The following is a 20880-nucleotide window of genomic DNA, read 5'->3' on the forward strand; positions in this document are numbered from 1 at the left end:
AGCGTGTGAAGTTGAGCTCTCTTTCAAGCCCTCCTGCTCTTGAATGGACAAATTCACTCAAACATTTTAAATGCCAGTCTCTCTGAGCCCTAGCAAACATGTTTTGGTGAACGCAAACACTAAACACATGATCCGTGAGTGTATTTGATCTTAAAGTGACAGCATCCTAATAATCCTGCAACTTTCTGCGTCTTTAATGATAATCAAACAACAAAGGACAAGGAAAAAAACTTTTAAAAGGATATTTAGACTATGCAGTGTTATTTATTTATTTAAATATCCTACTGTATTAACTTTCAGTACTTAAACTATTAGACCTGCCTGAAGAGCACTGTTTATTACATGTGTATCTTTTACTTGTTCTCATTTTATTACTGACTGTTTACTGTCTTTAAAAATGTAGGCTATTAAAAGTTATATTAGTTACTGTGCTTTCACACTAGGGATGGGCGATATCTTATCGTTTGCGATATACCGGTAAAAATTCTCCCCACGATAAGAATTTGTCTTCCCGCGATAATAACGATAAAGCCTAGTTGAAGAGTTCATAGCTAAACGAGGGGCTACCTGTGGGCAATCTGAACCTGTACATACAGATGTATTTTCACTCGCTGAGCACTTGGACTGAGCGCTTAAGAGATTCGCTCTGTCTCAATCGATCGGTAAAGCAAACTATTTCTGTTCAACTCAATGAATGCGCAGTGTATTTGACGCACATTAAACACTAGTGTGAGGCGCGCGACTGAGAGCGCTCAGTGTTTCACACACACTCAAAGAGAGAGCGAGAGAGTCTTATACCAAACAGAATTGACGTGCTACATGTAAACAATATCCTTTGTTGTATTTTCCTGTAAAATAATGGCGTTTATTTGGAATTATTCAGCCTTTCGTGAACAGGAAGAAACGAATGCACAAACGGGAATCTCATTGGCTGGCGCGCACCTATTACGGTGCCCGTTTTGATTTCAGCAAATCAGTTTGAATGAGCGCTGACAACGTGATTAATATTCATGAACCCAGAAGCTCATTAATCCTTAGTGCAGTTTATTTTTATTAGTAGAAGAATTCGTGGTATTATCTTATCAACTCAAATTACTGAAGTTCTATCATTAAATCATTATTTTCAACTTTTTTGTAATCTGAAGACATTTTTGGGATAATTACTTTTGCTGTTTCTGCTATTTTTACCACTGTTTGCACCGTGTGTGTGAATAAATACAGAATCGGTTTACATGTAAAACTTGTCATTGATTTGAATTATTATTGTTTGTATTGTGTGATGTTTTTCAGCACATTTGCACTATTTAAAAATTATCTGCACTTTTACAGAAGACAATTATATCTGCAACTTTTCCATTTCTGAAAAGGCTGGTGTGGAATTTTACATAAAAAAATAATTAATTTTATATATATATATATATATATTATATATTATGATTTTATATGATGCTGAAATAAACTCCTCTCAACAGGCAAGTATGATATCTACGTATTAGGGATGAAATGGTATGGAAATTTCAAATCACGATAATAGTGACCCAAATTATCACGGTTATCAATTTATATTTGAAAGTCAACAAACAAAAACTAAATCAAGCAGCTCTAAGCACTTTTTTAAGCTAGATTCTGTGGGATTTCCTTCCATATAATGGCCGTCTCTGTAAATATATTCTCAAGCAATATTCTCATCAGTGTTCTATCAGCTATGACACATTTAAATCTAGCATATTTTTTGTAAGAGCCCATACAGTATCCTAGTGAAAAAAAGCATATATTTTCCTATGATTTGACAGTTTATTTTATTAAATATAAAAAATTCAAAAGGTGTGCATCATACCTGACACCTAGATGAACATTTTACAGTCAGTTTTATGACCAAGTCATTCTCTTCAAATGCCATTTAAGTTAGAAACGTGTATAGCCTACCAATGTTGTATGTAACTTTAGAGACTGTCCCTAAATTCGTGAACGTTTGGGGATTTAAATTACTGAAATCTGGCAACTGTAAGCACGAACACTTGAACACTCCTCCTCAAAAAAAAAAGGTTATCAATTAACATTTTTCGTCATATTTTCATAAACAAAATTGACATTAGTCAGAGCAAACGAACAACTTTAAATTAAATTGTTGCGGTATCCAGTTATAGATAAACATTAAACATGCCTGTTGACAGTTCTGTTCTATGGGAAGGGAATGAAAAGTGCTCACATCCCCTACACAACCTGGAACATAACATTTATTTCCATGATCTGCCGTTTTCGCTATATTGTCCTCATCTTCACAATACCCGCAGAAGTGATTCGGCCATGCAGGTCCACGTCAAAACAGCCTGGCCTTGAACATGGGCTGGTAGGCTATATGCAAATTTGGGGAGGCGTAAATATTAATGATCCCGACTGTTATGTCACAGTCAGCGTTATGTTGGGATTCGCCCGTTTTTCAGTGGTCCTTTTCAAGCACAAGATTTACATATGAAGGAGGAAACAATGGTGTGTGAGGCTCATGGCATGTTAGTTCCATGTACAGAACTCTTATAATTCAACAATGCCAAGATAAATACAGTTTTCCATTCTAGGGCACCTTTAAAGGGGACGCAAAGCAAACAGTCATGGTGATCGGCATTTGTGCAGACTGACCACAAGTAGGGTTTAAGTTCACCTCATGAAATCAATTAAATGTGAAAGTAAAAAAAAAAACTGATCGATGGAAACAGCTTAATTATAGTCCCATGTTTGCTAATGCAATAAACCAATTAAAGCCATTTGTGTGGTGTGGCTTTTGTGTTCATGTTTAAGTGTCCTGGGTGTAGTGGATCGGTGTTGTTTTGAACGAATGAATAGCATTCCCGCTGTGTCAGGCGCCTTCTTATCAAACCCGCAACAGAAACGATCAACCTCTCCTCCATTTTGCTTGGGAACTAATGTGGTGGGAACCAAAGTTTACAGGACTGCATTCTCTGGGATCTCTCAAGCAGTTGCCGCCGAACCGCATCATAGCTCACTATCATACAGTTGTCCTGATTTCAACTCTCTGAGATGCCCGAATCGTCCGAGACGAACCACTTTCGCCGCTGCCTCCCATTGAAAATTAACGATTTCCAGCCATTTTGACACTGAACGCACAGTTAAGCTAATAGTTTTACTTTTGGTATCGTAATTGGAATAGAGATGAATAATTTTCACTAGTACTTAAAATTGTGTCATGGCTGGTAGGGCTGCACGATTAATCGAAAAAAAATCACGATCTCGATTCATACATAAATGCGATCTCCTTTCTTAATATGTTGGCGATTCACTTCCGCGTATTTCCCTCAGATCATGCGGCGTTCACGCGTTATTGGTCACACCAGAGCTTGTCACACTCACACAGTAACAAAACACTTACTGACGTGTAACAAGGCAGACCTAAACGGAGTCAGATTTGTAGCGGTAAGTTTCTGTACCACAACATTGGTACAGAAAAAAGGAGCACATTCCACCGTGTGGAGCTTTTTAGGGTTTAAACCTGAAGACGATGCGCAAAGAGTTATTTGCAAACAGTGCTTTTGCATCGTCGCAGCACCGCAAGGTAACACCACTAATCTATACAATCACCTTAAACGTCACTACAAAATACAGTACGAGTTAGCCCTGAGAGACAAGGGAGCCACACCACAAAATACCAGACCACGCAAACTTCCATAACTCAGACGTTGTACGGAGCATCGCCATACTCTCCAAGTTCCCAGCGGCACAAAGACATAACAAAAGCCATTAGGGCTGTCACTTTTTATTCGATATTCGAATATGCATTCGAACATGACGTGAAATATCCGTAATCGAACTATAAATAAACTATCCGGTTTTTAAAGTGCCATGCAGAGCGGGTACCCGCGAATATTGCTGAAACGGGTAAAAAACATCACAACTGTGTCGGGTCGGACAAGGGAGTTTGAATGGGTTTTAAACAGTCACGTGCAAACGAATATAAAAAATATATGCATGTACAGTGCATGCCGCCGCTCCCATTACGCGCATCACGCGCTGCGCGTCGGGCACCAAGTGCTGAGCGGGGCACCACAAGAAAATTCGCCCTCCCAGGAGAATCACAACCGCGCGCTGAAGAGATTGATCCTGAGGAGTTGAAGAAAAAAATAGCCGCAAATGTGGAAGTTCATCGTTGAGGAAGCGCGCAGATAACTGTGGTAACAAACCAAGCACATTCAGTTCTATCGAACAGTATTTTTGTTATGTTTCCTGAGTTTGGTCTCTTAATAACACTGTCTTAGTAGTACATTAAGCCACTTAAGCGTTTTCTTATAACATTTTTAAAAATATATATTTTATTTATAGCCTAGTTTTCATTTTTTACAAAAACAAAAAGAAACAACGAAATAAGACAACAAAAACCCTCTCTCCACAAGGCAAGATATTAAATAATCATAAAAATAGAAATAAACAGTAATAAGCATAGATTTACATCTAGTCTGTCTACATTTGTTGTTTCTACATTTTAATTTATTTGTAACTAATTACTTTTATTTAAAATTGATTCATTTTTTTATGTATGAGAAAAAATGAGAATCGTGTAAGAGAATCGTGATCTCAATTCCCATGGAGAAAAATCGTGATTCACATTTTAGCAAGAATCGTGCAGCCCTAATGGCTGGTACAAAAAATGACCATTGGTAGGTGCGGCAAAAAGTTAGTTTTAGGCCCTGGTTAGGCATATTTGCTTATTTAGTGGATCATTAATTTACTTAATTAATAGTGTGTGTGCACTTGGAATAAGTGTGCAGAACAACATTAGAGCGCGCGAGTACTACAGAATGCTTTAAAATTGAATGAAGATGACAAGTTGTGCATATGTTTATCGCATATGTGTGTCATACATTTAGTAACAATACAATAATGGCCATTTGACCGTTTGCAAAGACCCGCCCCCTTTAGTTACTGTTGCTATGTCCGACAAGCCATGCTCTTTCACGCAGTGAAAAACACATTGCAGAGCAAAGAGGACACTGAAAACGCACTGACAGACAGAACAGAGCAGGTTACTTTTGATATGAAACAGTCTCAACTCTACGATTGTCATTTCTTAAACAAATGTAAACAATAAATACTGTTTTGTGGCTATTTAATGTGTGGTGACAGGTCGCTGTAGTGCCTCAGTTAAAAGCTGCTTGTGAACCGATCATCTCTTCCTTCTAGTTAATAATCAATTAAAACATGAATGAACTTCAGAAGGAATGTTGTTTCAACTGTGGAAAGACGTCAGTCCACCGTTTTTCAAGTTCAAGTCCATTAACGTTAATCTTCAAATTCTTGACTCCTTTTTTCTGACAAAAATGGCGGATTCGGCGGATGGCGGATTATGATTGGTCAGATCGCCTGTCAATCAAACTAACAGCGAAGGGTGAATTAGGTGAAAGTTGTGTCGCAGCATGTGAAGCCATGTGTGCAGAGAGAGAGAAGACATGGTAGAGCTGTTTGTGAAATTACGTCTCGCATAACGTTTTCAAATTACTGATTTGATCTGATAATCTGTGTGGATTAATGTGCTCATTCAACCAACAAGCTACTTGTATAAACGTTTGCAGGAATTTCCCACCTTTTAAGTGTGAAACCTGTGGGAACGAGTAAAGTTATGCACAATACCAGCACTGAAACTCCAGCCCAGCAGCCACTGCATTTCAGCCTTGGAGGAGCAATAAAGATAATTGTGAATTTTATCAATGGCACTAATATTCTTCATGTGTAGCTGCTCTATGATCCATTGTTTTTAATATGATTGGAGAACCACCATATGCCTTGTAACGCGAGCCCCGCTCTCAGGACTGACACCAGATCAGTTGTTAACGGTCGGCTGAGCGAGCGTTACAGTAAAGCACAATAGACACGCTGACCGACTGCTGTCCCTGATACACAACACCAGACAGCTAAACACCAACACATGACAACACTATCCATTGCAACTCAACATATCATGCCAAAAATACGTTTTCCCCCAGTTCTAACAGGTCTGTATTTGCCTGATGCATGCATACACACACTTGTCAATGATTCTGCATGAGTAAAAACTCAAAACTCTAAAGTTTTTCTGCAACAGGGAGCTGACACAGATCCATATAAATTTCCTAACCCGGAGCAAGGATGCTGAGAATCCATCAATCCCGTAATACGGAAGACATTCTTGCCATATGCTGAGATGCTCTCTCTGGGCACTATTTTCCTCCACCTCGCCTCAGAGATTGATATGCCCTTCCCTCATTGTTGGGCAAATATGCCAGCGACCTAGTTGATGAAAATAAACCATCGCTGCTCACATGGAGGTGAGCAAATGGACCACAGTCACCAAAGTCACAATGCTGCAGAATTTCTTATTGAACGCTTGGACAATTTGGACATTGACGTATTAAGCAGTATGGACAAAATCTACACAGTAACTGTATACAAAATATGTAACTATCATTTTTGCTAGGAATAAAAAAAACTTTTATTAGAAACAAAAAGCCATTTTGAAGCAGATATACCTGTGACCACACATAATTTAGATGAAACACTAACTGAAATGAAATAAGTTTGTTGAAGCACTAGAATAAGTTAAACTAAAATAAGCTACATAGAAATATATGCAAAACCTTTATTCGAAACAAAAACTCCACAATAGTAATGCATTACAAATCAGCCATTTTGAGGCTGTTGTATGTGTGACCACACATATATACTGTACCAAGTTACAGCGTTGCTGGGCAACCATAAACAACCTACAGCTTACCGTGCTTACACCGGACACAAGCGGCACAACTTCCTGAAACTAAATCGCTCCCATCAAGTACCAAACAAATCGGAAATATAGCTCAATATGAAACTACACTGTCCGAATGACCACAAAACCATGGGATGCAACCGCTTGCTTTGTTTCTTTCTTACCTGTACTTCATGCCTGTCTGGTATGATACACACTCCTCCAGCGCCAGGCCGTTCATCTTGAGGAAGTCTTCCATGTTCTTGATCTGGGCCGCGACCCTTTGCTCCCTGAGCCGCTGGAGTTCGGCCTGGTCCATCTGCCTCGGAGGCTGGTTCAGACCTTGGTCCGAGTGGTAGCGGCTTATGCCGCTCCGAATACTCTCGCTGTAGGACATGGACAGCATCTTGCCTCCGCTGCTGCAACTACTGCTCTTACGAACGCCGCTCACCCCCGCCGGTTTGGGGATCTGCAGGTTTTCGGAGGGGAGAGTGGATTTCCGGCGCCCAACGGTCCCCCCCGCATACCCACCACCCGCAAACATGATTACACCCCGTCCGCCACCACCCCGCTCTCACACTCTTTTCACAGACGCTCTCACACCTGTCTGATTCTGGAACGAGTTATACACACTCATGCACAAGCAGGCTTGGGAACCTGGGACCAGGACTGAGTCGAGAGCTGGGTTGAGGCATCGCCTTAAATAGCACAGGTGAGGAGGGAACAAAACAGGTCTCTGCTATCACTCTGGCCATGCGTCTTGTAATCAGAGACGGTCCCGCCTCTCTCCTGACCGATACAATGGCACAGGAGCAAGACTCAGGTGGGTTCAGGCAGGTGCTACGAGCCTCAGGTAAGAAGAAACACCAGAGGGCATACAAAACACACACACTAGGCACATGCGGGAAACCCATCAGTCTAGACTGCACATGCAATGGGAGGGAAGTGACACCATTCATGAGTACGCAGGGAAAGTGCTTCACTTAAAGGGTTAGTTCACCCAAAAATTAAAATTCTGTCATTAATTCCTCACCCTCATGTCGTTGGACACCCGTCAGACCTCCGTTCATATTCGGAACACAAATGAAGATATTTTAGTGTAAAGCTGATGCTGAGAAAGGCTTCAGATGGGCCTCCATTGGCATTCAGTACATTTACACTCACAAGACCCATGAAAGGCACTAAAAACGTCGTTACAAAGTCCATCTCACCACAGTGGCTCTACAATAATTTTACGATGCGACGATAATAGTTTTTGTGCGCCAAAAAAAATCAAAATAACACCTTTATCCAACTTGTTCTTGTCTTCCGCGTGTGCCTCCACGACGCATGCGTGAGAATATGACGTAGCGCCAGCGTTCGGGAATCCATGAAATGCACACTTTAACCCCATTTTGAGCACTACGGCGAGACCTAAAGCACGATCAATGTAGAATTCAACAGCTTAGACACGCGCGTCTTCCTCTGCTCGTAAACAAATCTCTTCTGGGTCATCTGTCCGAACGCCGGATCTGCGTCATATTCTCGCGCATGCGTCGTGGAGGCACACACGGAAGACAAGAACAAGTTGGATAAAGGTGTTATTTTGATTTTTTTTTGCGCACAAAAACTATTGTCGTCGCATCGTAAAATTATTGTAGAGCCACTGTGGTGAGATGGACTTTGTAACGACGTTTTAAGTGCCTTTTATGGATCTTGGAAGTGTCAATGTACTGAATGCCAATCGAGGCCTATCTGAAGCATTTCTCAGCATCAGCTTTACACTAAAATATCTTCATTTGTGTTCTGAAGATGAACGGAGGTCTGACGGGTGTCCAACGACATGAGGGTGAGTAATTAATGACAGAATTTTCATTTTTGGGTGAACTAACCCTTTAAAATCTGTTATAGAGCCAGGATGCAACAGCTTAAGTTTCCTATATTTTCAAGATTAGATCAATCATTCAAAGCAAACCGCTGCAATAAAGAAAAGTCCTGTTGATTAGTCTAACTACCAATTGTAAAAAATACAAGTAAAAAAGTTATTAAAAAGGGCTTTTGTTGCGGCCTTTTTCGATTTACACATTTATACTGAGAGGATTTGAGGCAGCGCAAAGTTACAGTAAGAATTTTATGCAAATTAGTATGCAGCAACTACCAATAGTAGTAAAGACAGGGAAGCTCATGTGATCAATCACCTGATTAAGTGTTGCTACTGTAAACTAAAACTAGAACTATAAAAAAAAAAAAGTTTCTGTTCATTGAAATAAACTATAAATATTAGATGAAAAACGGAATGAACATTTGAAATGTTGCCTTGTCAACTTAATTAAATAAAGTTTAGGTACTAAAAGGAATAAAACTAAAATAAAAACACATTTAAACCAAATAGGAGTATTAAAAAAAGGACAAAGCACATACAATTACTAAAACGTCAACTTAAAAAAAAAAAAAAAAAACTGAAAATACACAAAAAAGCTAATTCAAAATATTTATAAATATTATAATAGCAAGAAAAAAATAACACCTACTAAGTCAAAAGTATAGATACTAGGTAAAATAATCCAGAGATTTGATTGATGTCAGTGTGAGCTGGGATAGGAGAAACACGTTTAATGCAAAAAATGTAATCATACAAAAACTATATTTAAATAAAACTATAATAAATAAATAATTAAGTAGAGTTTAAATATAAAACAAATGCATAATGTGATATAAAGTATATAGAGTTTCGCTCCTTTGCAAAACTGTCTGCCACCAAAAACGTGCAAACATCTCTATAGTACACTATGCAGGAGGTTCTTTATCATAAGCCTGTATTGATCCTATGAATCTAGGCTTAATGATGTACGGTACTGCAAAAACCACTCAACTACTGCAGAGTACTGATCATCCATAAGCAGAGAGCAAACTCAAACTAAACAAAACATCCTCTGAACTAAAAGACTACATCTCAAAAGTACAGCTATTGCATTTACAATAACAGGTGTAGCCGTTTGAAGCATAATGCAAAAGGTAAAGGACGAAAATTAAAGTGGTACACCCATGCAGTCCCTGTTATTATACATGACATGGTGCAGAATAACACCTATAAACATGCACACAGGTGAGCAGTCGCACCAGACACACAATCAGCGCAAAAACTTACCCGTGGTCTTGGAGGTCGGCTCATGTACAAGACTTATGAATGTCATCTCCCCTTATAAACTCAGCTGCCAGCAATCCACCCAAACTGGGAGTGTCTTACATGCCAGAATCTAAACCAATTAGTGAAGAAGAGAGCATCGCCCTCATCCTCCAACCCCCCATCCCGCCTTCAACTCCAGCCATCGCCCCTACCAGCTCGACTCCATGAAGGAAATCCATTTATGTCATTCGAGGGGGGAGCAATTTGTTTCTGCGAACCGCAGCAAATAATATCTGGTCTAAATTATTCACAGAAGCTTTTGCACTAAAAGCTTTTGATTGTTGTTCCACACGAGATAATAGATAAAGGCATTCTAGTGCACTAATAAGGCCTGTGTAAGCTTGTGGATCTTCCGAAAAACACAAACAGCCGTATCTATCAAAATCAACACATTTGAGCAAAAATAAATATGCTAAGTGTAGATATTCAACATTCAATTTTACAGAAAAATAACAAATCTAAAAGGTGTAAAAGGTCCTTTCACACTGGGCGCGATGGTTTTATTTTCTGATCAGCTGTTTGTGTAATGAGTGCTTCCACACCAAACGTGAATGTGCTGCGTAGGGCTGTGTTGAAAAAAATCGATTCACCAATTCTGAATCGATTTTCATATTAATTTCTAAAGATCGATCCGTAACTCAGAGGATCGATTTAATAATAGGCCTACATTTTCCCCGTGAATTTTTATTTGCCGCGTCATTGAATTCACGCATTCGCGCGAGGTGGAAGGACATTAAATCAACGAACATGTGATCTTTGAAAACTCCAGAAATGCTAAAAGCTGCGATCTGGCAGATTGTGGTTTCTCTTGATTTCAGGCGTTTATCCTCCGAAGCCGTACAGGGTGCGTCACTGCCGCTTCAGCGCGTACACAACATCCATGGCGGTGACGGTTTTTCTCTTGGCGTGCTCGGTGTAGGTCACGGCATCGCGGATCACGTTCTCCAGGAACACCTTCAACACTCCGCGGGTCTCCTCGTAGATCAGACCGGAGATGCGCTTGACACCGCCGCGGCGAGCCAGACGACGGATGGCGGGTCTGGTGATTCCCTGGATGTTATCGCGCAAAACTTTACGGTGACGCTTAGCGCCTCCTTTACCTTTGCGATCTTAATGTCAATTCTTAATGTCATTTTTAATAATACATCAGGTTCGCGTCTAAATAATTGGTCTACTGTTGCTGATATAGGCTACCTCTGCGTCCTCTGTCGTCTACACCAGTGCAAGTTTGTGAAAGCAGTTGTATCAACACTCTGGAAGGGGGATTGTTCTTTGCATCCATCAATACTCCATTAATTTGCAGTTGAATGTCTATAATAATAGTATCAATATGTTGCATAACTACAGTCCAGTAATTCAGGTAACAGCTGGAAAAAAATGCTTTCTTAAAAAACACTTATCTAAATCTCGAAGATCAGATCGGATCGAATCGAATTATGATAATCGATTCAAGATCTTGAGAATCGGAATCGAATCGATTCTTGAAATTTGAATCGAAACCCAGCCCTAGTGCTGCGGCGAAAAAACAATGTTTATTTTTTTCCGTTTCGATGTCGATTTTTTTAACACTAGCAACGACAGAAAAGGCTTAAACCAATCACATACAAGGAAACAAAGGTCACGAGATGTCCAGTTGATGTCATTAGCTATTCACTCAACATTAACCTTTGCCAGGTGTCGCATTTCTCGCAGGATTACAGCTGTAGTTGTAGTCACCTCTGTGTTTGCCCACTGTAGGCTACAGACAACGTCATAACTATCATAATCTTTCTAAACCTCATTGTGTCCACGACTATAGAAAGTGAATGTGAAGAGTTGTGAAGAGTTCAGATGCAAAAGCCTTAGAGCTTCCATCTGACGTTTTTCTTTAAAATTAGCATTTTTGTCAGGCTTCTTTGTATAGGTTTCTACCTAAGTACCGGTACTTCTGAATGGGCTGAGGCTGGGATTTAGTGGGTTTGAAGTGAAAGTATTTGATGAACATATACTATATGTGGATAGCATTCACTCAGTATTATCTCATTTTTGACCGAAGTGGCTTTTAGATAGCCTGGCGTGGCCATACTCAATTCTAGTCAGAATATGAGTCTGGTACCGCTCCATTGAGCTTTGATTATGGGGCGTGTTGCAACCGAGCCAGGAAAGACCTCAATTGGATAGACCCACAACCAATCAAAGCAACGGAGTGACGCGTAACGTTAGTTGTCAAATGTCAACAGAACTCAACTGCACTGTGTTGCCAAGTCCGTGTTTTTCTCCATGTCCGTGGGTCGAAGCGACCCCAATTATGTGATTATATAAACCCAGGAATGCGAATTTTAGCAGGCAACCTTGCCAAAATAACATATTTTGCCAACCAAACGCCATTTTTTTCCGGAGAACCCCCCGAAAGTTATTGTTTTGGGCTATAGTTTTGAGTAGCAATTGTGCGCAACATTGCAAAAACACTTGGAAACCCTGTCTGCACGCACGCTGGATTAAGTAACGTTACAAGAAAAAGATGAGTGTAAACGATCTTTGTCAGTAATAAAATAATTTAAGGATACACAGAGTACTTACCAACACGATCATCGTTTCTGAGAGAAATAGTGAAGGTGAATGCATATACGAACAAGTTCTCCGTTTAGGATAAGAGCAAACTCAACCCAAGAGCCTTCGATGACGTGGATGATTACGTTACTGTTGATCATCTGTCCATCATCGTCTAAAGCCCGCCCTGATGATTTCATTGGTCCGAACAGTTTCTGTTCGGGCATAATTCCTCCTCTATGGAGCGAGTCCAGACCGAATTGCCCGAGCAAAACATTTTGTGGGCGGGGCTAAATTCGGCTGGCATACAGGCTAGCTTTTAGAGGCTTTTGCATCTGAACTCTTCATGTGTTTCCGTCAGTACATCTGTGGCACTTAAATGTTTACATTGTGACTCAACTGGAAACACAGCAGCTCCGGATTGATCGGTTCCTGAAGTGTGTGTTTGTTTCGTCAGATGCGGTGCTACTGTCTCTCCTCAAATTGTCCCACGGACATTTGAAAGTAAGAGTGGAACAGGCCATGATAAAGTTTTAGCTCCTGTACAAGATTAGCAAACTCCCCTTCAGACTCTCTGTTCTTTAAGACTGGGTGCACCCTAAACCTTCTCTTCGGCCTTTTAAATAAAATGAAAAGCTCGTCTTCACTGAATGAGGAAGTGTCCGTGTTTGCTCAGCTGTCGCGGCTGATGTGAATGGTTTTGACGCAAACTAGTCGCACACAAAATATTTGTTTTTCCGCTTCGCTTTTCCGTTACGCGTCCGGTGTGAAAGGGCCTTAACGGTGCACGTATTTGTACCGAACCACTTAGGTACAGGACTTCCGGTACGGTGCACATTTGTACAAAAAGCAATCTTTAACCGTTAACAGTGGGCTTGTTTTAAGCGCGGAAATCAGCAAATGTTTTCAGTAGGGATGCACCGAATCCAGGATTCGGCCGAATATTGGGCTTTTTGACGGGGTTCGGTTTCTGCCGAACCTCAGATTTTTTTCCACCGACCCGAACCCTAGGCTTGCACTATGCGTGCCTCCGCTGGTCGAACGTAATAACGCCACCGTTGGAAGTGAAAATGAAACTCATGAACAGAAAACGTGGCAGTAGCTACTTTAAGTCAAAAGAAGGCGATTCAAGTCGAGCCACATGTTCAATTTGCAATGCCGATTTGTCTCGTGGTGGCAAGGACCCTAAACAACAGCCGCTGTAAAAATATTTGCATATGAAACATCTGAGAGAATAAGAGTTGTGCATGATGGAATCTATAGACCGCAGCCAAAATGTATTTTATTTTACCGTGCAAACAGATAATTTAACCAGATAAAATATAAATAAAAATAATAAAATAAATAGGCCTACACTAAATATTTTTCACTTACATAATTACCAAATTAAGATAACAAAACAAAAATACACTGAATCCATTTTAAAAGGTCCCATGGCATGACATTTTCATTTTATGAGGTTTTTCAACATTTAATATGAGTTCCCCTAGCCTGAATATTGTCCTCAAGTGGCTAGAAATGTTGATTGGTGTAAACCAAATTCTGGCTGTCTTTCTCTGCCTTTGAGAAAATGACAGCCCAGACTAGCTGATCTGGAATTTTCCTGTTACAGGAAAACAGGATAACAGGAACGGTTACCTCCCTTTCCTCCGCCCAGAGAATTTTGCACACCCATGCAAGCGCCATATTTGTTTGTCCTTGAGAGATCATGGCTTGTGAACGAGTGAATGCTGGCAGTTTCTCAGTGTTTGGATGTACAAATGAAAACAGAAGTCTTTTTTCAGGTCCTTCTGATCTGTGATCAGTGATTTCGTATGAGTAGCTAATTATTTATTATTCGTGCACGCGCTGCGGCTTCTCTCTCTCCAGACAGAACGGTGTTTTCGTGTTTTCTATCTTGTGAGTCAGTGTTTTTGTACGTCCTCGTCGCGTCTATCTGTTCTAAAATGTGCATACAGTCATGAGTTTCTGCTCAACATCAGCAGAGTAACATCTTTAGAGATAAACCTCACACACGCCGAAGCTCGGGCTGCACTGACCGGTCGGCCTTCAACATCCCCGACCCCCAGTTCTGCATCTGGCCCACAGCGGAGGCACCAAACGCGGCCCGAGATTAAGCAGAAGGGGGGTAAGTGTGAGCATACCCGGGCTATTCCCACAATAAACTGGATTACATTCGATTACTGCTGTTGTGTCTTTGTTTGCGCTGTGTACTCAATGCACGTCACTGACGCTTTTCATATGATAGGAAAATATCTAAAAATAATGCTATAATCAACACTTACTCGTAACTCGTTCATCTCTGGTACATTCCAAGTGTTACAAAGTTGGTAATAATGATGAAGACGGACTCGGTGTGACTGGGACTCGTGTTTATTCAGAACTCTCAGATACAAACACAAACTCGCGCTGACAGCGCTCTATTAACTCAGTAACTTAGTTACTATAAATAACTTTGTTAGCAATCTCCGTCTCTGGTCCGTGATATCCGGTTCGCGAACAAATCTTTCTTTTGAACCTGTTCTTTTTAGTGAACCGAATCAGTTCACCAAATCGGACTGAATCGTTCTAAATGGTTCGCGTCTCCAGTCAGCGCTGATCCATAATTTACAAAAGTTACTAACTTTCTGACATGAGTGACAGTCCCTCCGACTAGAAATAAACTAATAACCTGTAGTATATGCTGTAACTACAACAGTTCACTGAACTGAGACTGACAGAACTGATGAGAAGTGAACTCCGGTCCATCCGTCTCTCTGGCAGCAGCTCGTGCCTGCTCGTGCGTCGTAGACCTCGTTAAACCAAGCCCCCTCCGCTACAATATCAGATACTCATTTCAAATGCAAAGATGTCAGCCAATCACAACAGTGGGCGTTTTTACTGAAGTCTCACAGCAGACACGCCTCTTGAAACAGGGCATTCAGCCACAGGGCAAACAGCAGTATAGAAAAAATGCCTTTTATTTCTAAATTATGACATTTTATGATGTAAAAATCATACTATCAATATAAGTACACCTCAGGAAACATTATAAAATAATAGAAAAATGCCATGCCATGGGACCTTTAAGCTTTGAAGAAGCTTAAAACTTTTTTTTTTGGTCAAATAAAAATAGCAGGCCTACCTCAATCCACACCTTGTATGTTTTTTTGGGGGGGGTTTTAAGTAACATGTCTAAGTGATGTGGATTAGTCTGGAGCGCAGCCTGTTGACAGTTAAACCCGCGGCAGAAAACACCCTCTCAATCCTTCAATCCTCTGCTGCGCCTCCAATGACAGCGCGCGCGTCTCCTGTGCTCTCCGTTGTGCTGTTCTTTGAAATGACAAAGGGCGACTTGGATAATTTTTCTATAAACCATCAGGAAACAGCGGCGAGAAGAACATACGCGACAATGTTTACTTTAGTAAACTTGACCAAAACCACACTACAAAAAGCCTTAAACAAGGCTTTAGATGGCACGGATGCCCCGGGAATACAGAGAGAACGCCTCGCTAGAGCGGCCAGCCTCGGGAAGCGCCTTTCATTTGCTTTCCACCAGTCAGAGCTTGTACTGCAGCTGTATTTTTTATCGAAATAGTCCCATACGCTTTCCATTGCTTCATTTTGCGAGATATATCTGGTTTGTGGTTGCACATGTCGACACGCTCCGTGAGTGAACAAATAACGCTATACAGCATATTTTTCTTAACCATGCAAAAAAAATTAAATAATAAAAAACGTTAAAAACATTTAAACCGTTAAACTGATAGTATTAATCGGTCAAAGTACTAATGCTGCGTTCCAGGCAGGTTTTTGAGCCCGTAAATTACGACTTCAAACCACGACTCACGACTTTGTAGCGTTCCAGGCAAAGTCACGCCAAACTGCCTGGAGCGGTAGCTAGATGTAAACAAAGAATGGCTAACCATACGGCGCTTATGCTCATTTACAATCATTTCTATCGCCAAAGGTGCTTACTCCTTGCTTTATTTGAGGGAAACGGAGGAGAAAAAACGACGCATAAAGCAAGAGAAGCTGTTATAACGTTACCTTTGATTTTACGTTATTTGTATATTTGGAAATGTATTTGGTATTAATTTATTCTTGCACTCAATGGCCTGAAAACTAGCTAACACTAGAAAAGCTGCTGATAATGCATACCATTTGCTGATAAATAACGTTAGAGAAATACCTTATATTTGGTTTTTAATGTACGACTTTCATAAACACCGTGTCCATGGAGGCTGCCATTGTTGCTTCGCGGGCTATGTGACGTCAGAACTCGTAACTGGGAGTACATCGATCCAGTACGAGTTCACGGGTGGGAAGTCACGGGTTTGACTGCCGTTCCAGTGCACTTTCACGGGTAGAAGGTTGGAAAAACACGGGTTACGGGTTGCCTGGAACGCGGCATTACTTTCGGTTAACGGTTAAACGGTCAATAGCATCCCTACACTGCTGTGGACGTTGTTTACTTCATTAATGTGATTACTGTGATAATGGACTGAGGATGGGAGTAGGATTCGGTATTCAGTTTCGGCCGAATTTTAACCAGTGGATTTGGTATTCGGCCGAACCCCAAAATTCTGGATTCGGTGCATCCCTAGTTTTCAGTTCACTCATATGGAAGTTGAGCGTGAGCACCCTTGTACACGCGCCGTCAAACGGAAGCATGGTGACGGCAAGCACGCAGTTTACGTTGACTTATTCAAATTGGAGGTGTGGCGGCATTTTGACTTTCCGAAGACTAATAATCACCACAGTGAGAGGCTCCAGTCACATCCGTCTGTATAAAAAAAAAAAAAAAAAAAAAAAAAGAGACAATAGGCCAAACCACACTGACCAGTGGATTTGCAGCCCCTCGCGGTGGGAGATCACAAGGTGCATCAGTGTTTTCACAGCGAAAGATAAAAGACTCTTCCTCATGAAGAAATAGACCAGCGTGAGATGCATTTCACAGACTGAAGGAGAACGCTGTGCTGTTGCAGAACCAGCTGTTGTATTTATTTTACTATCGCTTTCTCTAAATGTGTTTTTTTTTCTTCAATAATTTGTTGATTGTAGCATATTTATCTAAATGTGTTCCGTTTTTCTAACTCTTGCAAGTGTAATGATACAAATTATAATTAAAATCTTGCCTTTATAACAATGTGAATCCCCCGTCACTGTTGTCTTTTTATTTCTACTCTTCCTCAGTGCAGGACCGAGGGTGAAGAAGCATTGGAAGATCCCCAGGAAGGGACTTTTTGAGGATTTGTTTTAAAGTTTCACTTTAGTTATTATTTGACATAAAATATATATTTAAGGGGGGGGGGGGGGGGTCCCCAGTCAATCTCATGTCAATCTTGAGTACCTTTAGATTAGTATTGAATCCTTCATATCTCCGAAAAGTCTTTAGTTTTATTATATTTATAAAAAGATAGATACGCTGTACCGAGTCTTTCCGAAAAAACCCAGAACAGCTGGAGGCGTATCGTGTGGGCGGAGCTAAAGAGCCACGTGCGCGCGCAGCGACTGCGTTGAAACGTGAGGAAAAAAACATTATCCTAAATAAACCCTGGAGATCAATCAGATTTAGCCATATATATATGATCCAGAATCAGATCTAGAGGCTGAAATTGAGGACATAATTTGGTCTATGGACTATTGTATGCGATTTAATGTTAGCAGTAGCAAGCGGAACGCTTTTGCACGTCAGACTAGTGCGTGTTTACATAGAAAAACAATGCACATAGTAGCACATTTGAATGAACGAGTCGATAGCTAACAACACAAAGACATCTGAAGCGGTTTTACTCACTGCCTGCTTCCAACGCATGACCATGAACCTTAAATCGCTGGGATTGCTCCATCTTTCAGCATTAGACGACCTACAAATCCGGAGTTGAACTGTACCTTGTTTATAAACCATCGTCGCCGAAATTCAGGGAGAATTCAGGGAACAAACAAAAACACTTGCAAAACTCTGTTGCTGTTCCAGGAAAAAACTCCATCCACTGTCCCATTAACACTGGGTTCTTTGGAAAGCTGTGTAGGGTTGTCTTGACCTGACAACCAAAAACACACATCTTTTGTGACATTGTTGATTTCGTGAAGTCCTGTGACTGCAGCACACAGCCGACGACTTCCCTAAAGCTGAGCAGAGCGCGTTAATTTGCGCTCTCCCTCTAGTCGCACGCACGCCCTTCCGGGAGAAGAGCACATACAGATAGGGACAGATAGACCCATACTCAAAAAAAACTTTCCGAAACTTATGAGAAACCAGAAGGAGTATTTTTAGCACAAAAATACTCCATCAAACGTTCAACTTTTCTTTTCTTTTTTACTTTGTCCATTTTAAGCACGGGAATCTAAAAGTCTAAAAAAGCGCTCACTATGCATGAAACAGCATTTCACCCCCACTTTAAATTTTACAAAGAAATATGCAGAATTTTGTCTGAGAAATAAAAGGACACTTTTTTATTTTATAATTTGTCTTAAATTTAAATTTTGTTAAAAAAAAGTGAGAAAATCATATCGTGAATCGTATCGCATCGTGAGTTGAGTGAATCGTTACATCCCTATATTTGAGTGTTGATTATTATATCCAACATAAACATCAACTGAATTTAGGCTAATAGTTTGGGCTCTGTTGTTAACCTTTAATATTATAGTAATGTGCAAGTAAGGGGTCCTAGTTTACAGCATTAGCAGAGCTCTTTTTTTATCATCTTTAAGAATCGTTTAGTTATAATTGAATTAATTTAAGGACAGACACAATTTGTTCAGTAAATCAGTGTTTAATAAAAATAAAAATAAAAATTTATATTTAGTTTTTCTTCCCTGCTGTACCCATGACTTCAAAACCGAAGTACGTACCAAACCGTCAGTTTTGTGTAGTGTAACACCCCTATAAGAAAACATTTAAAAAAAAACATCAAATGGCTCTCCAGCGACTCATTTGAATGATGAAATTGCTGTCGAAATTGGTGTCAAAAATGGTGTCAAGATACCAAATCTCTTGAGTATAACACACAGCAGCACAATAGCAGACCAACAAAAAAACATTTTCTACAAAAAGTAAAACGACAATCAAACCACACACATATGAAAGCCTTTAGACACTTAAACTCTGACCCCTACACATGAAACGATATTTGCACATCCATCTTTAATGGCCTAAAGTGAAAGAGAAGTTCAACAACCAATGTTAAAAAATTCATCCTGAAAATCAATGAAGCTCCCTTACCGGAAATCAGCAGATTCAATACTCACAAAGAGCTAGAATATTGACTCCTTAACTAAACGAGTCTTCCACGTTATATGCAGATATATGCCAACACACATCATTACTAGAAATGCAGTACTGCCTTTGCATTGATTTACCTGGACTTCCAGAGGGGTAGTGCTATGCTCAGATTGCAGTGTTGTTTTATTAAAGGCTTTATAGAAAGCTTCTATATGTTAACATAACATTTAGGTTGGGTTGCACCAACAAGGATTAAATTAAGCTCAGTTTAGAGCTAATCTAGGATTTGGTGATTAAGGCTTTATTTTAAATCGAGATGTGTTGCACCACTTAATTTTAAACCCAGATTAACAAATCAGGGATTAGAATTTAACCTGTGATTAAAACCTCCATTTATGATTAATTTTCGCCACCATGATGGATTCGCCATTGACAGCAACAATACTAATATTTCATTCTTTACTGACCACCAGAAACTCTCTCTCTGACATAAGTAGCTCTTGCCAATAAAGGAAATAAACTTGTAAAATGTCAGCTGTCTTTATAAAGCGCTATGTAGAGCGACCGTTACTGATCAAGCAGGCAATGAAAACACTGCGCGTGCGGATTTTCACAAGCCTGGAAATATATTTATAGTAGCTACCAATTAACGGAGAATATTGTGGCACCGTAACTTATGACAAACATCTGTCATGATTGGCGGAGTGACCAGCGGGCATGAGAAACGCGAGGCGCCTCATCTTCTCCGCTGCCATCAATGCTAAATACACTCCTCTTTTCTTTTGTTTGTCCGACACCGAGATGAGTGACGGATCTGCATCCCAGACTCAATAGCAGGCGTAAACTCATGGGCCGCCACGACCCTCACACTTCGGCTCAATCCGCTTTATTTTTCATTTTTATTAGTAATAAACAACCCTGAGACCTGACGACACTCCCACTGTTTCTATCTCTGTTTAATCATCTACATAGTTTATTTGTAGGGGCACTTTATTTTATAGTTACTTAAAGGTCCCGTTTTTCCTGTGTTTTTGAAGCTTTGATTGTGTTTACAGTGTGCAATATAACATGTGTTCATGTTTCGCGTGTAAAAAAACACAGTATTTTTTACACAATTTACTTATCTGTATACCGCTGTTTTCACGGTCCTCAAAACGCCTTGATGATTTCCCTGTTCTATGAAGTCCCTCCTTCAGAAACACGTAACGAGTTCTGATTGGGCCAGCGGTTCCAGTGTTGTGATTGGACAGC

At 40.3% G+C, this 20880-nt stretch overlaps 1 protein-coding gene across 6 annotated transcripts in view; it reads right to left on the reverse strand.

Moving 5' to 3' along the window:
• kcnab2a (potassium voltage-gated channel subfamily A regulatory beta subunit 2a) overlaps positions 1-20880 on the reverse strand; it is a gene marked incomplete at its 5' end in the record, with an annotated part of 203954 nt that overhangs the window by 99141 nt on the left and 83933 nt on the right. Inside the window, 2 exons of one of the 6 annotated variants that reach the window (XM_079844307.1) lie at positions 6913-7196; positions 9855-9878. The exons of 4 other annotated variants lie outside the window; for them this stretch is intronic. In XM_079844307.1, the coding sequence (XP_079700433.1) occupies positions 6913-7196; positions 9855-9878 (308 nt within the window). Of the gene's footprint in view, positions 1-6912; positions 7272-9854; positions 9879-20880 lie in introns of those variants that run through there. One more of the 6 variants, XM_079844306.1, reaches the window with a different exon arrangement.

This window comes from Gobio gobio (assembly GCF_949357685.1).
Source record: "Gobio gobio genome assembly, chromosome: 19".
Lineage (NCBI taxonomy): Eukaryota > Metazoa > Chordata > Actinopteri > Cypriniformes > Gobionidae > Gobio > Gobio gobio.